At 34.6% G+C, this 19100-nt stretch overlaps 1 protein-coding gene across 1 annotated transcript in view; it reads left to right on the top strand.

Annotated features, from left to right (window-relative positions):
* Window positions 1–19100, top strand: part of DNAH8 (dynein axonemal heavy chain 8) — a 148202-nt gene that overhangs the window by 43486 nt on the left and 85616 nt on the right. Inside the window, exons 28-42 of the mRNA XM_054820742.1 lie at window positions 701–936; window positions 3413–3517; window positions 4568–4681; window positions 5266–5328; window positions 6482–6582; window positions 7583–7720; window positions 11323–11563; window positions 12604–12803; window positions 13155–13308; window positions 13413–13576; window positions 13723–13825; window positions 14406–14510; window positions 14804–14965; window positions 16878–17102; window positions 18207–18379. Coding sequence (XP_054676717.1) covers window positions 701–936; window positions 3413–3517; window positions 4568–4681; window positions 5266–5328; window positions 6482–6582; window positions 7583–7720; window positions 11323–11563; window positions 12604–12803; window positions 13155–13308; window positions 13413–13576; window positions 13723–13825; window positions 14406–14510; window positions 14804–14965; window positions 16878–17102; window positions 18207–18379 — 2284 coding nt within the window. The remainder of the gene's footprint in view (window positions 1–700; window positions 937–3412; window positions 3518–4567; window positions 4682–5265; window positions 5329–6481; window positions 6583–7582; window positions 7721–11322; window positions 11564–12603; window positions 12804–13154; window positions 13309–13412; window positions 13577–13722; window positions 13826–14405; window positions 14511–14803; window positions 14966–16877; window positions 17103–18206; window positions 18380–19100) is intronic.

Consider the following 19100-nt stretch of genomic DNA (forward strand, 5'->3'; position numbering starts at 1 on the left):
ATTCTAGCCCTGGCCTTCTGGAATCAGATTTTTAATGTGGCTATTAGCCACATTATTAAAGAAGAAACTGTATCTGCTCTAAAATTTGTTTTGAGTAGAAAGGTTATATGCTGTTAGTATCTTTCAGTTTCTTCCACCAGAGTACAAAATGCTGCCTATTAAAATTCTAATTTATTCTAGTAGTAAGTTAGAGTGCCAATGATTGGTTTTTCTGTGTCTTCATTGTTGGTTTGTGTTTCTATATAAACTGCATATGATATGATGTGACACCTTACAGTTTTAGTTGTGAAATATTCCAAATCCCCATATTGAAATCCTAAGGTGCCATTTCCTCAACAGGTATAAACCATTTAAATATCACTGATCTTTATGCATTTGGTTATTCTATATCAAAGGTATTCTCCAAGAATCTACATTAATACGTAGGCATTTTCTTCTTTATTAATATTCTCTATATGTTCTATTAGATAAGCTTACCAATGTGTTTTACAAATATCATAATACACAATAAAACAACAGTAACATATTTAAGTATAGTTGAAATTGTTTTGAAACTTTTAAAATGTAGTAATTGGATTGCCTGTCTACTTTTCCTAATTGGTGTTAAAGAACCATATGTGATGATGTGAATTTTTTTTTTACAGAAAAAATTAAGAAGTAGATTGAATATTTTTTTTTAATTTTTTTTTTTTTAAATCAGGACCACTGAAAATAGCTTTAGCAATTGAAGCCAAAGCCTGGAAGATGCTCCTCTGTCGTTATTTAAATGAGGAATATAAAAAGAAAATGACAGACATGATGTCATTCATATCCGAATATTTAAAGAAATTATCTCGACCTCTGCGTGACTTGGATGATGTCAGATTTGCAATGGAAGCTTTATCTATCATACGTGATAATAAAATAGAAATGGATATGACTCTTGGACCTATTGAAGTAAGATGACTTTTAATTTTTTATCTTCATTAAAATGATATTATATAGTAGAAGTCATAAGATAAACTGAGAACCCAAACAATGAGTTTACTGTCCTGAAGGATCTAGGCTGAAGATGGGAAACAAAGTAATATTTTTTTGTTATTTTCATTATAAATTATGTATCAATATTAGATACTTTGCTAGATACTGTATAAATGCAGAACAGAAAAAAATTATTCTCTCTCAAATTATAATATAAATACAATCTAGGAGACAACGTGCAGAAATAAGTAGATGAAAGCACAAGAGAAGGGAACAATACTCTCCCTTTTGCTGTGTGCTTTTCCATTAGCCTTAATCCTCTTCTTAACTTTTCTGTATCTATAAACAAACATCTTGATCATCTAAACATAATCTTTAAATATAACCAGAATATATTAATGGAGCCACACATAATTTTATGCTGTCAGAAATTTGCAGCATTCTTTTAGTTGTCCCTATAAGAAAGAAGCTAAAAGAAGCTCATTAAGTTTACATATACTTGGTATTTTTTATCACACTCTGAAATATTCAGCATAATCAGTGTGGATTTATCAAGGGAAAATCATGCCTGACCAAATTGATAGCCTTCTACAATGACTAGTGAACAAGAGGAGACTAGTGGGTATTGTTTATTGTGATGGTAGCAAGGCTTTTAACCCTGTCTCCCATAACATCCTCATTGACAAACTGATGAAGTGAGGACTAGATGAGTGGGCAATGAGTTGGCCTGAAAATTATCAGGCTCAAAGGATTGTGATCAGCAGCACAAAATCTACTTAGAGGCCAGTAAGTAGTGGCATACCGCAGGGGTCCATACTGGATCTAGTACTGTGTACCTGGAGGATGGGGCAGAGTGCATCCTCAGCAAGTTTCCGGATGACAAAAACTGGGAGGAGTGGCTGACACACTAGGTGGTTGTGCTGCCTTTCAAGGGACCTGGATGGACAAACGGGCTAACAGGAACCTCGTGAAGCTCAACAAAGGGAGATGCCAAGTCCTGCTCCAGAAGATGAATAACCCTAGGTACCAGTGCAGGGTTGGTAGAAAGTAGCTTTGCAGAAAAAGAACTGAGTTTCTTGGTGTACAGTAAATTGAATATAAACCAGTAAAGTGCCCTTGCAGCGAAGAAGGCTAAGGGTGTCCTGGGCTGTATTAGGAGTTGTGTTGCCAGCAGGTTGAGGGAGGTGATCCCCTCTGCTCTGGGGTTTGAGACTTATCTGGAGTGCTGTTTCCAGTTCTGGGCTTCCTGATACAAGAGAGACATGGAAATATTGGAGGGAGTTCAGCAATTGGAGAATCTCGCATATGAGCAGAGGCTGAGAGAGCTGAGACTATTTATTCTGGAGAAGGAAGGTGCAGGGGGTATTTTATCGATAAATATAAATACCCGATGGGTGCTAGGAAGGAAGAGGGAACCAGACTCTTCTCAGTGGCAGCCAGTAATAGGACAAGAGGCAATGGGCACAAATTGAAATACATTAAATTCCATTTAAACCTAAGAAAAAATTACTGTGAGGACACTCAAACACTAGAACAGATTGCCCAGTGTGTTGTGGATTCTCTATTCGTGAAGATATTAAAAACCTGACTGGACATGGTCCTGGGCAACCTGATTTAGGTGACGCTGGTTTGAGCAGCAGGGGATTGGACTAGGCAAATCTCCAGAAGCTCCTTTCAACCTCAGTGGTTCAGACTACACCTCCTTCAGAAGCTGAACAGGAGAATTCTAAGTGTAGATATCTGCGTGGAATAAACAATTGTGTTTATCAGCCATCACAAACTGCCCAGAATACAAATCATAGGTCAAAGGAGCAGGTAATATAATGCACGCTGCTGTTAGTCTTCATTAGCAAATCTTTTGCCTACCTGTTGGGAAACTATAAAACATGAAAATTATCTTATTTTTAAATAATGAGATGTGTGTAGGAGGAGGATAATAAAGGAGAAGGTATGCAAGCAAGTTGCAAATGAGAACAAGTGATAAGAAAGGTTCATTCTGTAACAGATACATATGCAGGCATTTGATAGTTTGGCAAACATATAGCCATAAATATTTGATAGATGATATAACAAAATATATAAAAAATGTAGTTTAGTGTGCATAATTATTCAGTTAGGAAAAATTAATCCTAATCTACATTGAGGTGGAATGTGGGTCAATGGAATAAAAATACCATTGAGATAATAAAATTTTATATATTTTTACTATTAAATTTATTGTTTTTGTATATTTTTTCCAGTATTTCATCCAAGACATCTTTAAAGAAATATTTTTTGCTGTTGTTCCCTAGTTCTTCATTCATCAGCCTTATTTTAAAAAAAAAAAACCCAAATCTTTTATGCTAAATTACATGAACAGATTTTCTTTGAAATCTTTCTTATAAATTGGATCTGTGTTCCTACAAATGAACTTAAAATGCATCATTCCTAAGGTTATATTTTTTTCATTTAGGAAGCCTATGCTATTTTAAATACATTTGAAATTGAGGTTACAAAAGAGGAATCAGAAGGAGTTGATACGCTGAGATATTCTTTTAATAAATTACAGACCAAAGCTGTAAGTATATAAAACTCTATTATTTTCCATTTGTATTCATTGTGCTTTTTTTGGAGTATAAATGACAGTGTGCGATCAATTGTCACTCCACTCTATCTTCTCACTCCTGGCCTCAGTTGCACACTAGTATCTGTACATTTGATTAGTATATTCATTTTCTAATTTTATTTTTATAGAGATCTTTAATATTTAAATACTATTGTAGCTTTTAGATGTATGTGTAAAACCTGCAAGAAAATGAGAAACTTATTATGTGTGTCTGTTCTTTCTGCTCTCCTTCATTTCCAGTTTTTGTGTCATTCTTGTCTGATCAAGAAGATTACTACCCTTAGATTTCCTGTTTTTTAAAAAGTGTGTACTCTGCCCATGCCCTTACCCCTAAGTGGTGACTGCACATTTTTGCACTTTATTGCTCAGGACAGCCTTATATCTCTCAAAAGCTCAATGTTTATTGAATGTTTCCTGTAGTGTAGAAGATTAGATGGAAATGTATAGATATTTTGTTGGAACAATTAAGTTAGATCCTGTCCCACAGATTGATCGCTCTGGAAAGGACTTGAGTATATTTTATGGTTGCGTTTCATGCAGCTCTTCGTTCTTTCTCTCACACTTTTGAACAAAGAGTAAGAAAATTGTTTAACAGAAGGCTGAGCCATCCACGAGGAAGACACCCTAACACTTTGGGTTTTGAGAGGATTTTTGGAGGGGAGGAGGGAAGGAAGGAAGAGAATAGGATCTTCCCCCCCCCTCCCTCTTCTGTGTTGTTTTGTTCCCCCGCTCCCTTGTAATGGAACATGTTCACTTAAAGGTGGAGGGGAGATTTTGTTATGGTTTTTGTTTGTGGTTTGTTTTTTTTTTTTCTCTCCACTTTTCATCTTGAAAATTGAACATATAGCACCATAAAACGGAAAAAATCTATTTCACTTCAAATAATAAATTTTTGTTCAGAATTTTAGTTTTTTTTATTTATAATTTTGGTTTATACATGACTTAAATATCTGTTCCTAATTTTTAAAGAATTAACTTTGATTTTAATCTTTTGTATGTCAGACTAGAATTCAAGATGAGCTGGTTCAAGTTCAGCCCAAATTTAAGAGTAATTTGCTAAAATCAGTCGCGGTTTTTCAGGAGGATGTGTCAAACTTTGAAATGTCATATGAAACGGTAAATGAATTTAGTAGTTACCTATAAAAGACTTATACCTAGTTTTTCAAAATTTTTAGTTTGCAATAGTTGTGTGCCAGAATTCTATTCTGTTGAGCTACTCAGTGTTTGATGCCATGGTTGCTAAGTATTCATCATTGTAGGTCAAACTTTTCATTCTGAATAAATAGTAATGCACACAACTCTATAAGGAGAGAAAAGAATCCCTGGTGGTACAACTTGCCATGAAATCTTAATTCAGAACTTAATTTAGAAATGGTAGCACGTGTTGTGGCATCTTTGCTCACACATCAACATTAAAAAAGACAGTCTTGGGCCACTCACTGGGTGTTTTATTTTCGGCAAAAGAACAAAATATGAAAAATGAAAATCTAGTCCTATTCAGTTTAAGCTAAAGAATTTTCAATTTCATAAGTTATCTTTCCTTACCATTATCATCGTAAGTATTGCATTACCAAGATACATAACTTGATTGGATTTTGAGAACCAAAAAATAAGCATTTTGTGATGACCTGTAAATATACAGTGGCCTTCAGTCACTTTGAGAATTAATATTCAATTTTTGTTAACTGCTTGTCTGAAAGGAAGGACCTATGGTTCCAAGTATTCCACCTCAGGAAGCCAGTAATAGGCTACAGATCTTTCAGGTAAGAAAATAAACTGTTGAGTTTCCAGATAATTAAAATTAGATCTGCTATTGCTTATCACATCAAGTTTAGAAAAAGAGACATTTACAATCTTTGGTAAATGTGTCTTGATTGGTATTTTATGTAGTATTATGTTAACTATAATTTCTATCAGGCAATGTTTTCCTTAATGTGGAAGGATTGATTGATTGATTGATTGATGTGTAACCTTGCTTCACTCTCTTTGTGTTTTGTGAGCAGAAATTATTAACTTGAAATAATAAAAGCAGCAGAAGGGGGGAAGAGTCAAGTACGACAACTCAATAATGGCTGAAAAGAAGCCAAGTTACATATTGGTCACATAAGCCAATATTTTAATCTTTTAAAAATCATGTTTTCCATTAGATAATTATCTTTCAGCTTGATATTTGTTTGTTATGAACCTTAGTTCATGGGTCCCTAACCAGTTTTTAATCTATTTTTAATCCTTCTTTCTTTCTCTGCAAGCTATAATAACTTGAAGATTTCTTTCAACAGGACTTTTGTTAGTCTCTTACATATTGTATAGTCTCTGTAAAAAGTAAATTCAAAGTTTGTGAAATGCACTAAGTAACAGAAGGTGCTTAAACCTCCTAATGCATCTAATATGTACTGAAAATTAAGTGATTTTGGTTGAATTTGCTGTATTTATTATTTTGCCAAGAGAATGCCTTATGGATCATAACTGCCAAAATAATTCTTCCTTCCATTTTTCTATGGTGATCATATCTTTTGGACAAGAGTTATGTTTTGAAAGTAATTATATTTTTTGGCACTCTTCAGTGTTTTTTTCAAGCTGTATGTTTTACCATCTGTTACAAATGTATTTTTTTTTTTCCTCTTAATGATGTGGAATTAATTTCACATCCCATTTTTATAAAATGCTTTTTTAAATTATTGTTTATTATATAAACTCATTATTTCAATTCAATATATGGATTTGAGTACTACATTACATGAGAACTGTTCAAAATTTTAGATCAAAAATATTTTCAGACATTTAAATATGCTTCTAATAGAATTATTCTGTGAGAAGTTTTGAAATGTTTAATGATTTAATATTAGACAATTTTAAATGAAAACTTATAATATAAACATATTTTCATTTTGTTTGTGTGAATCCTAATTTTATCAGGCTAACTTTGATGAACTGTGGAGAAAGTTTATCACATACTCATCTGGTGAACAGTTGTTTGGATTGCCTGTCACAGACTATGAAGTTTTGCATAAAGTCAGGTAACTGTGGAAATACAGCTTTCTTAGGTGGTTATTAAGTATGTTAGAAAGGCTTAGGGTACACCAAAGAGGGAAATACTACAATATGGAAGGTTTCCATTGCCTTAAATTAAATAATTAAAAAAAAAATCAATGAAAATTTTAGAGGTCTGATGAATTTGCAAGTAAAAAATAATTGTATTTATTTATTGTGATAACAGAACCATTCCAGATTATTTTACTACATGTAAATACTATATAAAGAAGCAGAATAGCATGTCCCAGAAAAAAAAAAATATATACTTATATATAAGTAGATGAGTAAATACTGTATTATCTATTAAGATATGTTACAAAGGATGAACAAGGAAAAGGCAAGGAAAGGTCAGTGTATCATCATACATGAAAAATGTAACCAGAGCTTTAACTCGGTCTAGTGGAGGATGTCCCTGCCCGTGGCAGGGGGGTTGGAACTAGATGATCTTTGAGGTCCCTTCCAACCCAAACCGTTCTATGATTCTGTGAAAGTCTAAATTTTTTTGAATAGCTGTACAAATAAGAATCAGATTCTAAAGTATCTGCACCAACCATTTCAATGATTTGATGATAATTTACACCAGATGAGGATCTGACCCTTTCTGGCTTTTTTTAGATCAGCGTTTTAGTTCAGATTCACAGAGTGCTTCCAAAGTAAATCGACTAGTTGCGCCCACTTGCCATGCTCTGCTTGGCTCTGCAGAGCCAGCTCAGGGTACATAAGCTAGGTTCCTTTTGGGTAAATGGAAGTTTTATAGAACTAGACTAAAGCAAAACTTCCCCCAAATATGTTTAGTGTGGATATTAGGTCCTTAGCACCAACTGCCTGCTCTTTTTTGTGGATTTTATTCATAAAGTGTTCTTTTATGCATTAAGAAACATAATCTAATTGATCTACCTCCATTTTTTTGTAGTAATGCTACATATACCATGTATTTCCAAATAACTGATTGAAATTATTGGTATGATTTTTTTTTTCCCCCAGAAAGGAGTTAGGTTTGCTTCAGAAATTGTATGGGTTATATGACACTGTAATAAACAATATCAATGGTTATTATGAGATACTTTGGACAGATGTAGATATTGAAAAAATTAATGCTGAACTTCTGGATTTTCAAAGCAGGTATGTTCATAATATGAATTATAACTGATGTAAAATGCATTAAGATATAGGTGATTTTAGTAAAGCTATTTGATATATTGAAATACAAAACTTCCATTAATAAAGTTTATCATAAAGTAATAAGATTCTTCAAGGCAGAGTGGAATAACACTGTGCTTTTAGTTAACCAGCCTTCTACCCGTAGTTCTGATAATTGAAGGGTGTATGATCAGTTGAAGAGTTGATCTTAACTAAGCCAACCAAGAGGTTAGGAAAGCTGAAAGTTTATAAAAGGGTAAGTTATTCAACTAGGAGGATTAGCCCATTGATTTTTAACTCCTGAATACAAGAATAACATTTCCGAGTCTTCTAGAATATTTTATCTTTTTTTAAAAAGTACTTTTGCCATTTCAAATACATTAACTAATGCTGAGTGTCTTAAATAGTATGTGTTTGTAAAAAAAGTGACAAATATTGCAGTAATGCTGAAAGCTTAAAATGGTTTTGACACTGTTGACAGGATTAGATGTAATTAGTTTGATTCAGAAGTATTTTCTAACCTTTTAATTCAATTCTATTTTTAATATTTTCAAAAGAAATATAACATAGACTAGGACAAGGATTATTTTACAACAGAATACCTGCACTGAGTGCAGTCCCCAACTCTCCTGCTACCTAATAGAGTCCTGCTATAAGCTTGGCAAGCTCCATCCTAAAACAACTCTAGCTTTCTTGGCATTTTCTTTGCACCCCCAGTCTTCCTGTTAGAACAATGTGGTGGGTCGACCCTGGCTGGGGGCCAGGTGCCCACCAGAGCCGCTCTCTCACTCCCCTCATTCACTAGACAGGGGAGAAAAGGTATAACGAAATGCTTGTGGGTCGAGATAAGGACAGGGAGAGATCACTCACTAATCGTTGTCACGAGCAAAACAGATTGAACTTAGAGAGGGAATTCATCTAATTTATTACTAGGCAAAACAGAGTAGAGGAATGAGAAATGAAATCAAATCTTAAAACACCTCCCCCCACCCCTCCCATCTTCCCGGGCTCAACTTCACTCCCGGCTTCAACCTTTCCCCCCTCTCAGTGGCACAGGGGGACAGGGAATGGGGGTTATGGTCAGTTCATCTCACGGTGTTTCTGCTGCTTCTTCATCCTCAGGGGGAGGACTCCTCTCATCGTTCCCCTGCTCCAGCATGGAGTCCCTCCCACGGGAGACAGTCCTTCACGAACTTCTCCAACATGAGTCTCTCCCACAGGCTACAGTCCTTCGCAAACTGCTCCAGCGTGGTCTCTTCTATGGGGTGCAGACCTTCAGGAGCAAACCGCTCCAGCGTGGGTCTCCCATGGGGTCACAAGTCCTGCCAGCAAACCTGCCCTGGTGTGGGCTCCTCTCTCCACGGGTCCACAAGTCCTGCCAGGAGCTTGCTCCAGTGTGGGCTTCCCACAGGGTCACAGCCTCCTTTGGGTGCCTCCACCTGCTCCGGCATGGGGTCCTCCATGGGCTGCAGGTGGAATCTCTACACCCCCTCATCCTTCCTCCATGGGCTGCAGGGGGACAGCCTGCTTCACCATGGTCTTCTCCACGGGCTGCAGGGGGATCTCTGCTCCGGCGCCTGGAGCACCTCCTGCCCCTCCTTCTGCACTGACCTTGGTGTCTGCAGAGTTTCTTACATCTTCTCACTCCTCTCTCCAGCTGCAAAAGCTCTCTCTAACTGTTTTTTTTCCTTCTTAAATATGTTATCACAGAGGCACTGATTGGCTTGGCCTTGGCCAGCGGCGGGTCCATCTTGGAGCCGGCTGGCATTGGCTCTATCAGACACTGGGGAAGCTTCTAGCAGCTTCTTACAGAAGCCACCCCTGTAGCCCCCCCGCTACCAAAACCTTGCCATGCAAACCCAACACAAACAACATTCTAGAATCTTTCATTATTAATTTTCAAAATAAAGGCATGACTAATTGATGTATGTTTGTACTTGTGCCAGTATTTGGTATTTTAGAGTATATCTATACTACAGTTATAGAGCAGTGCAGGCCTATTAAAACAGTTTTAAATCAATCTTAGATAATGTTAAAATCTAATTGCTGAAATACAGAGCTCCACAAGAGCTAAATTATATTAGTCTCTGAAATGAACGTTTGTTTAACGTAGTTTAAGTAAAAGTATATAAAAGGGCAATTACTTTTGTAGTGGCAGCAAAAAGAAAGAAATAATAAATAATTACATATTTTGCTGAAGGCTAACTGATATATCAAATATGTCATTACAAGGCATAAAATTGTAAGTGAACAATTTCCATAGTTTTGAAATTGCACTTTTGACAGGCGGAGTTGAAGGCTGGGTCTTAGATTTCCATTATTTCTGAATTTTGAAGTGTCATTCAAAAATCTCTCTGCTGTATCTGATTCCTGTGTCCCAAATCACTGAACCTGACATTAACTCTTTACTAATGAATGAAAAGAATGGCTGCAAACAGAGAAATTTATAAAATATTCAGATGTTTTGCCTGGTTTTCTAAGGAAAAAGGTGATCTGTGATGTCACTCTCTGACCATGTCTGTGCTCCTCTTTTTCAGCATTCTTGAATACTATATTTTTGTTTTTAATCTGCTGGCTAGTTTCAACATTCAACAAGGCAGATTTCTCACAAATAACCTTAAATGTCTATGAATTTTATAGAAGTCAAAACTTTATTGTAGTCCAAAACCAGACACAAAATACCTTTTCCCCCTCAGGGAAAGGCAGGCAGGTGTTAAACATTCTGTTTGACAGCAACCAGGGAGCTAATCAACATGAATGTACTGGCAGCCACACAGCACTGACATAGCTCTAAACAAGATGCAGCCTGCTGAATTGTACCTGATTACAGAAAATATGAAATCATATCAGTGGGAGGTAGGGAGATAAGTAACAAAGGATGCAAACCCAAGGGAAATATGATCCAGAGTTTATTACTTTTCCTGCTAAGGATATAGTTTCTCATTTATATTAGGACATTCCTGTGGTGGGTCAACTGCTTAATCCTTAGTGTGTAGACGCTGTAAAAGTGTGGTCAAAGAGGGGTATATTCATTTAACTGTTTTACTGTTGTGTGTGGTTTTTTTCCACATTAGAAGTATATGATTTTCATTTTCTTGGCGAATAGTTTCAGGACCACTAATCAAAAGTAGAGGATAAGGTGGTCATAGCTTTCTAATTTTCACGTGTCTCTGAAGTGGTATGTTAATATGTGCCATGTGTATTACTGGTATTGTAAATTGAAGTAAATATTATATTCGTACAAGGATTACATATGTGAAATGTAAGTGGTTTTGCTTTGGTTTTTGTGTGTCAATAAATGTTTGCGATGTGAAACAGCAGATAAGTTATGCAAACTGCAATATTTCTGTTTATTTGCAAAGAACATATCAGGGGTTAAAACTGTTAAATATTATGATGTGTTAGTAGGGCATTTGCATTAGTTTATCCTAAAAAGATAGACTAATTGACACAAATTGGAGTTTTACACAGAAAACATTGACCTCAGCACAAGCTACTTCATATCTCCTTGTCTGTTTCTAAAATGTTTAAACAATTCCTATTTTGACAGAAGAGGCATTTACTACTGTATCAATCAACTGCAGGTGCCGTAGACTACCTAAAGGACTCCAACACTGGCAAGCATTTTTGGATCTCAAGAAAAAAATTGATTATTTTAGTGAGTCTTGTCCTTTGTTGGAAATGATGACTGACAAAGCAATGAAGCAAAGACACTGGGATCGTATTGCTGAAACAACAGGACATCAATTTGATATAGAATCTGATTCCTTTTGCCTTCGAAACATCATGGAAGCACCAATTCTTAAACATAAAGATGATATTGAGGTAGGTACATGCATTTTCCCCCCTCCTTGTTCATTTTATATTGTCAGCAAAAATAATATGATTATTTAAAAAATAAATATTATTATTTAAAAAATAATCACCTTTTTAAAAAATATTTTTTACTTTGTTGAAGTCCTTGGCTTTCAATCAGACCACACTAATTTAAAATATTTTATTTGGAAGTTCTTATCCATGTGAACAAAGACAGAAGTAGCAGCTGGAATCTTTGGACACATTTCTAGATAATCTCTTCACATTCTTCCTGGCCCTATTTTCTATGATTTTCTTAAACCTTTTTAAACAGGGGAAAAAAAACAAACAAAACTTCAAATGATCATGGTCACCTAATTTTTTTAACTCTGCGGTTGCTTCAAAGATTTGTAAATAAAACAGAAATTTTAGAGGAAGGCTCTATGCCTATTAATATTTGATATGAATACTTTTCTAGATCTTTATGGCTTCTTCTGAACGATACAATTTCAAAAGATCCCCCACATAACCTGAAAAAACTCTCAATGGATTTTGCAAGTTTTGTAGGATAAATGTGCATGCAAAAGCTGCTGTTATATTCATACTTGATTTATATGGAAGCACTCCAAAGTGATCTGCTAAATTTTGAATTAAGCTCTGATTTGAATAAAATGTTGGACTTGATGACCGTTCCAACCTGAACTATTCTTAGATTCTGTGATTCTATAAATTAAAATGCGGTAAGATTGAGAGTTCATGTGGTGATGAGTATAAATCACTACCCTAAACCTTGTAGAAATGATGATTCGGAAATCTTGTTACACAGAAATAAAAAAATGTGAAGCTACAAAATGGTATATTCATGTATTTCCAAGGGTGCACTTTTCAGTTACCCATACATGTAATTTGAGTGAGTAAAACCAGTCGTTTTTCCTCTGCATTTGTGTGACACATTTCTATAGTATTTTATAAAACTTCATATATTGTTTTCAAATATTCTGTTATAAGATGTGTAGGAAATATTGCTTTTCTGAAGAATGAAGACTCTAAAAATGGTTCTTTCTTTGCAGGATATATGCATATCTGCTACAAAGGAAAAGGATATAGAAGCCAAACTATCTCAAATAACTGACACTTGGGGAAGCCAAGTTCTGAGCTTTTCATCATTCAAAGGGAGAGGAGAGTTACTGTTAAAGGGAACTGAATCATCAGAAATTATAACATTGATGGAGGACAGTTTAATGATTCTTGGCTCTTTACTGACCAATAGGTAATTTTAAATTGACTGTGTATGGTATTTTCAGAAACACACTGAGATAGGGAACTGTACTATTATTAGGCTAAATCAGCAGTAAATATGAATGGATTTTTTTTTTTTTAATTGAAAAGAATGCTACAATGTCTAATGAAAAATTTCCTCAGGTAGAAGACTTTCATATATTAGTAGCAAGCTATTGTCTCAATACATTTGAATGTAATCAATCTGATTGATAGAAACTTTCCACAAGATTCTTCTTGCTCTAAGTGAAACAAGTGTTGTTTGGGTTTTTTTTCACCATTGTAAGTACTTATTTTATAATTATTTAGAATTAAATAATTTCTGCTTCTCATCCTTTTTTAGATACAATACACCATTTAAAAAGGAAATTCAGAGCTGGATTTATAAACTAAGCAGCTCTACAGACATAATTGAAGAATGGCTGGTTGTGCAGAACCTTTGGATTTATCTTGAAGCTGTTTTTGTAGGGGGAGATATCGCAAAGCAATTACCTCAGGTAAACTTTACAATGCTTGCGTATTATTGTTTATTAAAAGCTATCTGTGTAATAATTTCCAACAGATTATGCTGTGAAAGTACTTCTATTTTTGCTATATATAGGAAGCAAAGCGCTTTCAGAATATTGACAAATCATGGATAAGAATAATGCAACGAGCTCATGAAAACCCAAATGTAATTAACTGCTGTGTTGGAGATGAGACTATGGGGCACCTTCTCCCTCATTTACATGAACAGTTGGAAGTATGTCAGAAATCACTTACAGGGTATGAAATATTTGATTTCTAATGCATTATTATTTTGTAAATAGTTTATATGAAATATTAATAGTATTTCAATCTTACTTTCACTCTTATGTAGAAAAGTTTGAAGAGCTGAAATGTTCTAATAAATATATTGTTTAATTTTAAAGATACTTAGAGAAGAAAAGACTACTGTTTCCACGATTCTTTTTTGTTTCTGATCCTGCCCTTCTTGAAATTCTTGGACAAGCAAGTGATTCTCATACAATTCAGGTACAACCTTAGGGATTTATTTTTTTTCTGCTTATAACAAAATAAAAATTAGAATATGGAAAAACATTTAATAAATTAAAATGTAACCATTTCCTTCTTATAAACATTGCTTGAGAAAAAAATTTTCTTGCTTTTTAGTCTTTAACAAAATGTGACATGAATATCTGTAACTTAAAAAAATCTTCAGAATTCAGAACACTAGAATATGGTCCCATCGAGTGATTTGCTGGTGGTTCCTTTCACATCTAAACTAACAGAAGAGGCCCTGTGAGACTTTCCTGCTTTGCATAATGCATAATTCGTCCAGCTGGTCTAGAGTGTTACTGAGGGTTGACTGAGATAAAATAGTTGATCTCACACAACAGCTAATCTCTGTTTGGCTAGATCACATCTGGAAACTGTAAAAAAGCAAATGGAGATAAAAATCCTACACAACCATTTCTGTAACTATTACCTACATATGGCCTGAAATTCATCTGTAGGTTCAGACGAACCTTTGCAGGATAACGTTAATTAAGATTTTTTTCTGTTTGCTAATGTTATGTATTTACATTGACTGACTTCTGCATTATCCTTACAGCCACATCTGCCTTCCATATCTGACAATATAAATGAAGTAGACTTCCACCCAAAGGATTATGATCGCATACTGGCAGTTATATCAAGAGAAGGAGAAAAAATTCCAGTAATTTTCTAAATTTCTTTCTTCTTTTTTCTTTTTTTTTTTTTGGAAATGTTAATAGATAGATCTTCCTATTATTGAATATATATATTGAATTATTGTTAATTGCAAATGACATTTCAGGGATTGATGTAACAAAACTATCTTCATTAAAGAAATTTCTAGTATGTTTATTGAAATGAAATCTGTAGTTGTCTTGAATAGAAATTTAGTAACTATTTAGTAACTAACGTTCTTGAACACAAGTTGTGTAACTATGTTCTATTTGGTACGTTTTACTGTTATTAATTTTCCAGTTGGACACTCCAGTGATTGCAAAAGGACCAGTAGAACTTTGGTTGCAGGATTTATTACGTGTGCAGCAGATTTCATTGCATGGCATAATTAGGGCAGCATATTACCAAATTAGTGACCCAGGATATCATTTGCTGAATTTTCTTAATCAATTCCCAGCACAGGTGAGATTACAGGATGTAGATTTGTGTGTGCAGTCTGGGTTGTGTGTGGGGCAAGGTGGGATGTAAATAGCATATGGGATTGTCTATATGAGGAAGTTTTCATAGAGGAAACAAGGATATGGATCTACTCAGCAGAAGGCAATCATTAATGACTTCAATTTTGGTACCCTATATATAGTGTACTATTTTTGTTATAGTCTACTTTAAAATAACTTTTCTTCTCTTGGGGAATATAAAGTAGAGTTTATATTTTCTGTGATGGATACTGAACCCCTTTCAAATGCAAATAAAATTTCATGTGCAGGTTGATTTCTCTCTCATAATTTAAGATTATAAGAGCTATGATTATTTATCTCATAATTTACAAGATTTACCTTATAGTTCATATATTTGTCACTATGATAGGCTTCTTCTAGGGCTGCATGATCTTGAAGAACTCTAGTTTGCCTAGAGACTTGCATCTTGCTAAGACTGCATCTTACTGATAAATCACGAATTTCATTAGCAAGTAATTAATTGTTTCCCATCCTGTACAAATTCTGACTCTGTAATTTGCTAATCAGTACAGTGCTGGGTGTAACTTTTTCAATAGAAATTCTGCAAATATTAAAACTCTCCAATACACTGCTATTTTTTTAAGAAAATAAATTCAGTACACTTAAATATTTAATAGAATTATCTTAAAGCTGTATTTATAATGTAATTATGTATTATCTCAGCAGCATTTATTTTTAAAATGTTTACTATTATCTTTAAACAGATAAAGACTATCTGCTTTGTTTGCATGTCAGACACTTTGAAGTGGCTTTATTACCATCTGCAAAGATTTTCTTTCCCATGTCTTGCTAATCCAAATGCTTTTATGTTCAAAGGATTATGTTAGAAAGGGCAGGGAGGAGGGGACAGGAAGAAGAAAATAGTTGTTGGCCAAGAAATTTAAAGTATAGGGAAAGAAAAGCTGTGTTATAGGACAGAGAAGAAATTGGGCCAGATACTGACAAATATTTGAAATGTTTTCTTTCCTCCAAACTGCCTTTTTCCTGTCTGTTATAGCTGGCATGAAAAAGTCACTTTCAAAGATCCCCCCCCCCCCCGGCCCCCCAACTAATCAGTCATTCTAAAATAAATTTGGTTTAGACTCCACTGATGATAGCGTAATGATTCTAAAATGGTGACTGATTTCCTGCTACACAATCTCTGTATCCATGAACTCACTACACGTATATGGAGACAGAAAAGTAGAAAGAGTGGGCTAGTCAATATTTTAGGTCTTGGTGCCTTGTGAATGTAGAAATGTGGGGAAAAAAAGATATTGATACAGTTCTCATCTATCCTATTTTGTCATGCGTGTGCCTGATTTTGTAAACCAAAATCAATCTGAGACTGTAGTTTACACACAGCATCCTGTACCTCTCTAGATTTATTTGGAAGCCAAGTAACCTGCAGTTCAATGTACACTAGGCTGTAGGCCAGTCATGACAGCACGGAAGAAAGATAGCAATCCATCTCATGTTCAGTAGACATGCACAGCATTTTCAAAAAAATGTTCTTTAATTAGCTGCAAATTGGCAATGGGAAATTTTCAGAAGAACTTCTCTTCACAATTTAAGATCTGTTTGTGATACTGGAGTACACAAAGGGATTGTAAGTGAAACTGAGAATCGTCCTTAACTTGTGTGTATCTCAGTATGTGACAAATTTTCATAGAAGTTTTAAGGAGTTTCCAGTACCACAGCACAGTGAATTAACTCAGGCACAGCATCCTGGTGAGATAACATCATGCTGGATGTAGTGATAATTTGGGATGCTCTATATGGTAATTTATTGTTCCTATTACATCTAAGCCTTCTACAATAAAGCTAGTGTTCAACAAGTGATTCTTTTGTATTTTTTTCACATATCAAATTTGTAGGTTGGATTACTGGGAATTCAAATGTTGTGGACACGTGATTCAGAAGAAGCTCTACAGAATGCTAAAGAGGACAGAAAAAGCATGCAAGTAACCAACAGGAGATTTCTGGAGATTCTGAATATGTTGATTAGCCAGACCACGCATGATCTTTCCAAGTTTGACAGAGTGAAATTTGAAACACTTATTACTATTCATGTGCATCAGCATGATATTTTTGATGATTTGGTAAAGTACCAAATTTCTGACAATGAAATGCATTTTCTGCCATAATAATTTTTCTTATGTGTAGTAGCTACACATGTGTATGCATGTGCTTGTAAGACAGATGTCCATAATGTCATCATAGTAAAAATAGTACACTTTTGCTTAAACTAGAATAAAATCCATCAGTTCTGTCATCTAAATATTTGCTTCAATTTTTTACACTTTTCTTAGAATATTTCAGTTTTCCACTTCTTCCTACAGAATTGTTTTGATAGACAAAATCCTTTTAGTATGTTCTTTCTTTGAAAACCTATTGTATTACTCTTACTTGCATAATTAAAAATGTTGAGTCTGCTGAGGATATTGTAGCTTTATCGTCATAGATAATTTCCTCATGGCTTGTTACAGAATCTCAGCAGTTGGTACTAGGCTGCACTTTAGCTCCACCCATTCTACAGTTACAGCTATGATAGCAACATCTTCCTTATCTCCTAGCTGCTGCTTTCTGTCTCTCCTACTCCCTCGGAGAGCAGGCTACTGGGATTCTCTTTCTCATTCCTAGGGAGAATATATAGAAGACAAACAAACAAACAAAACCCTACTAAAATCAACAGATAATGCCAATCCTATACTTGAACTTTTTAGACTGTGCTAAATTGTTTACGTTCCTTTATTCTTTGAGGAATGGCATCCCTCAACACTACATCTCTCACATATTTTTACTGCTGATGACATAAGCTAATTAGATTCTACATAATTTGCCTCCCATGCCTCAGTCCTTCATCATGCCCTTTGTTCTAATATGTTTGGTGGATTTAGCAGTGCGTTGCTTCCTAATTTCACTTGGAGGGTGAGCTGCACTACCAAAGCAATTTAAGATTTATTTGATTAACACAGATGTTGTTACGATCAGGTTAAGTGATCAGAACATTATGTAATATCAGTTTAGCATACATCTGAACAAATTATGTGATGCTTATATGAATTTCAGTTTACTTACATAGGAACTTTAATCTGAATAATCACTCATTGTTCTCGTACAAATAAGCATTTTATCACAGTTATCAAAGACAATAAACTTGGATGCTCAGTTATAACATCTACTTTTATTTACTTTTGTTTAAGGTGAAAATGCACATCAAATCACCAACTGATTTTGAGTGGTTAAAGCAGTCTAGATTCTACTTTAAAGAGGATTTCGACCAAGTCTTGGTATCCATTACAGATGTTGATTTTGTTTACCAAAATGAGTTTCTGGGTTGCACTGATCGTCTGGTTATAACACCTCTTACAGACAGGTTAGAAAAACATTATACATAATGAATACTTTTAATATATATACTGTTTATTTAACATATATCTTCAAAGACCCACATTCTGAATCGAATCCTGTGTGGGCTGGATCATTCAGGAAGAATCTTATCATACATTTGCTTAATCATACTCTTTTAGAAAAGGTAAAATAGTGTCTCATTAATTTGTACACTTAGTAATTCCTAGAAAAGTTTTATCACTGCTCAATCTTGGAAAAAAAAAAAGATTTAGTAACAAAAATTAACCATTTTATCATTATACAGTAATGTATAGTTTAGCAGTATTTCTATACTGAAGAAAAGATTAGGTTAAATTCTGTAATAAGGGATTCTATAAAGAATTTGTGGCTACCAATGTCTTTGAACATGGTCTAAGACAGCCAGTCAGTGTCTTGTCATCTAATTAGTACTGGGAAACAGTTTAGATCTGTCCATAAGAAACTAGACATTGACAAAATCCCAGCTGTATAAACTCACTTGCCATTCTGTAGCTGGGAGGCAAACAACCATTAGTTTTGTTTCAGATGTGGCTTAACAATGAGAACTATTTTTCTTTTTTCCTTTTGGGAATTTCTTTGCTTCTCTTTTTTTTTTTTTTTTGTCCAAATTATTCCTCCGCTTATTCCTTTCTTGAGATATCAGTTTTGACCCAATGAGAAAATAGAAGGCCAAAAGATACTTCAGTTGCAAAAAGATCCCCTCAAGA

This window comes from Grus americana, chromosome 3, assembly GCF_028858705.1.
Source record: "Grus americana isolate bGruAme1 chromosome 3, bGruAme1.mat, whole genome shotgun sequence".
NCBI classification, from domain to species: domain Eukaryota; kingdom Metazoa; phylum Chordata; class Aves; order Gruiformes; family Gruidae; genus Grus; species Grus americana.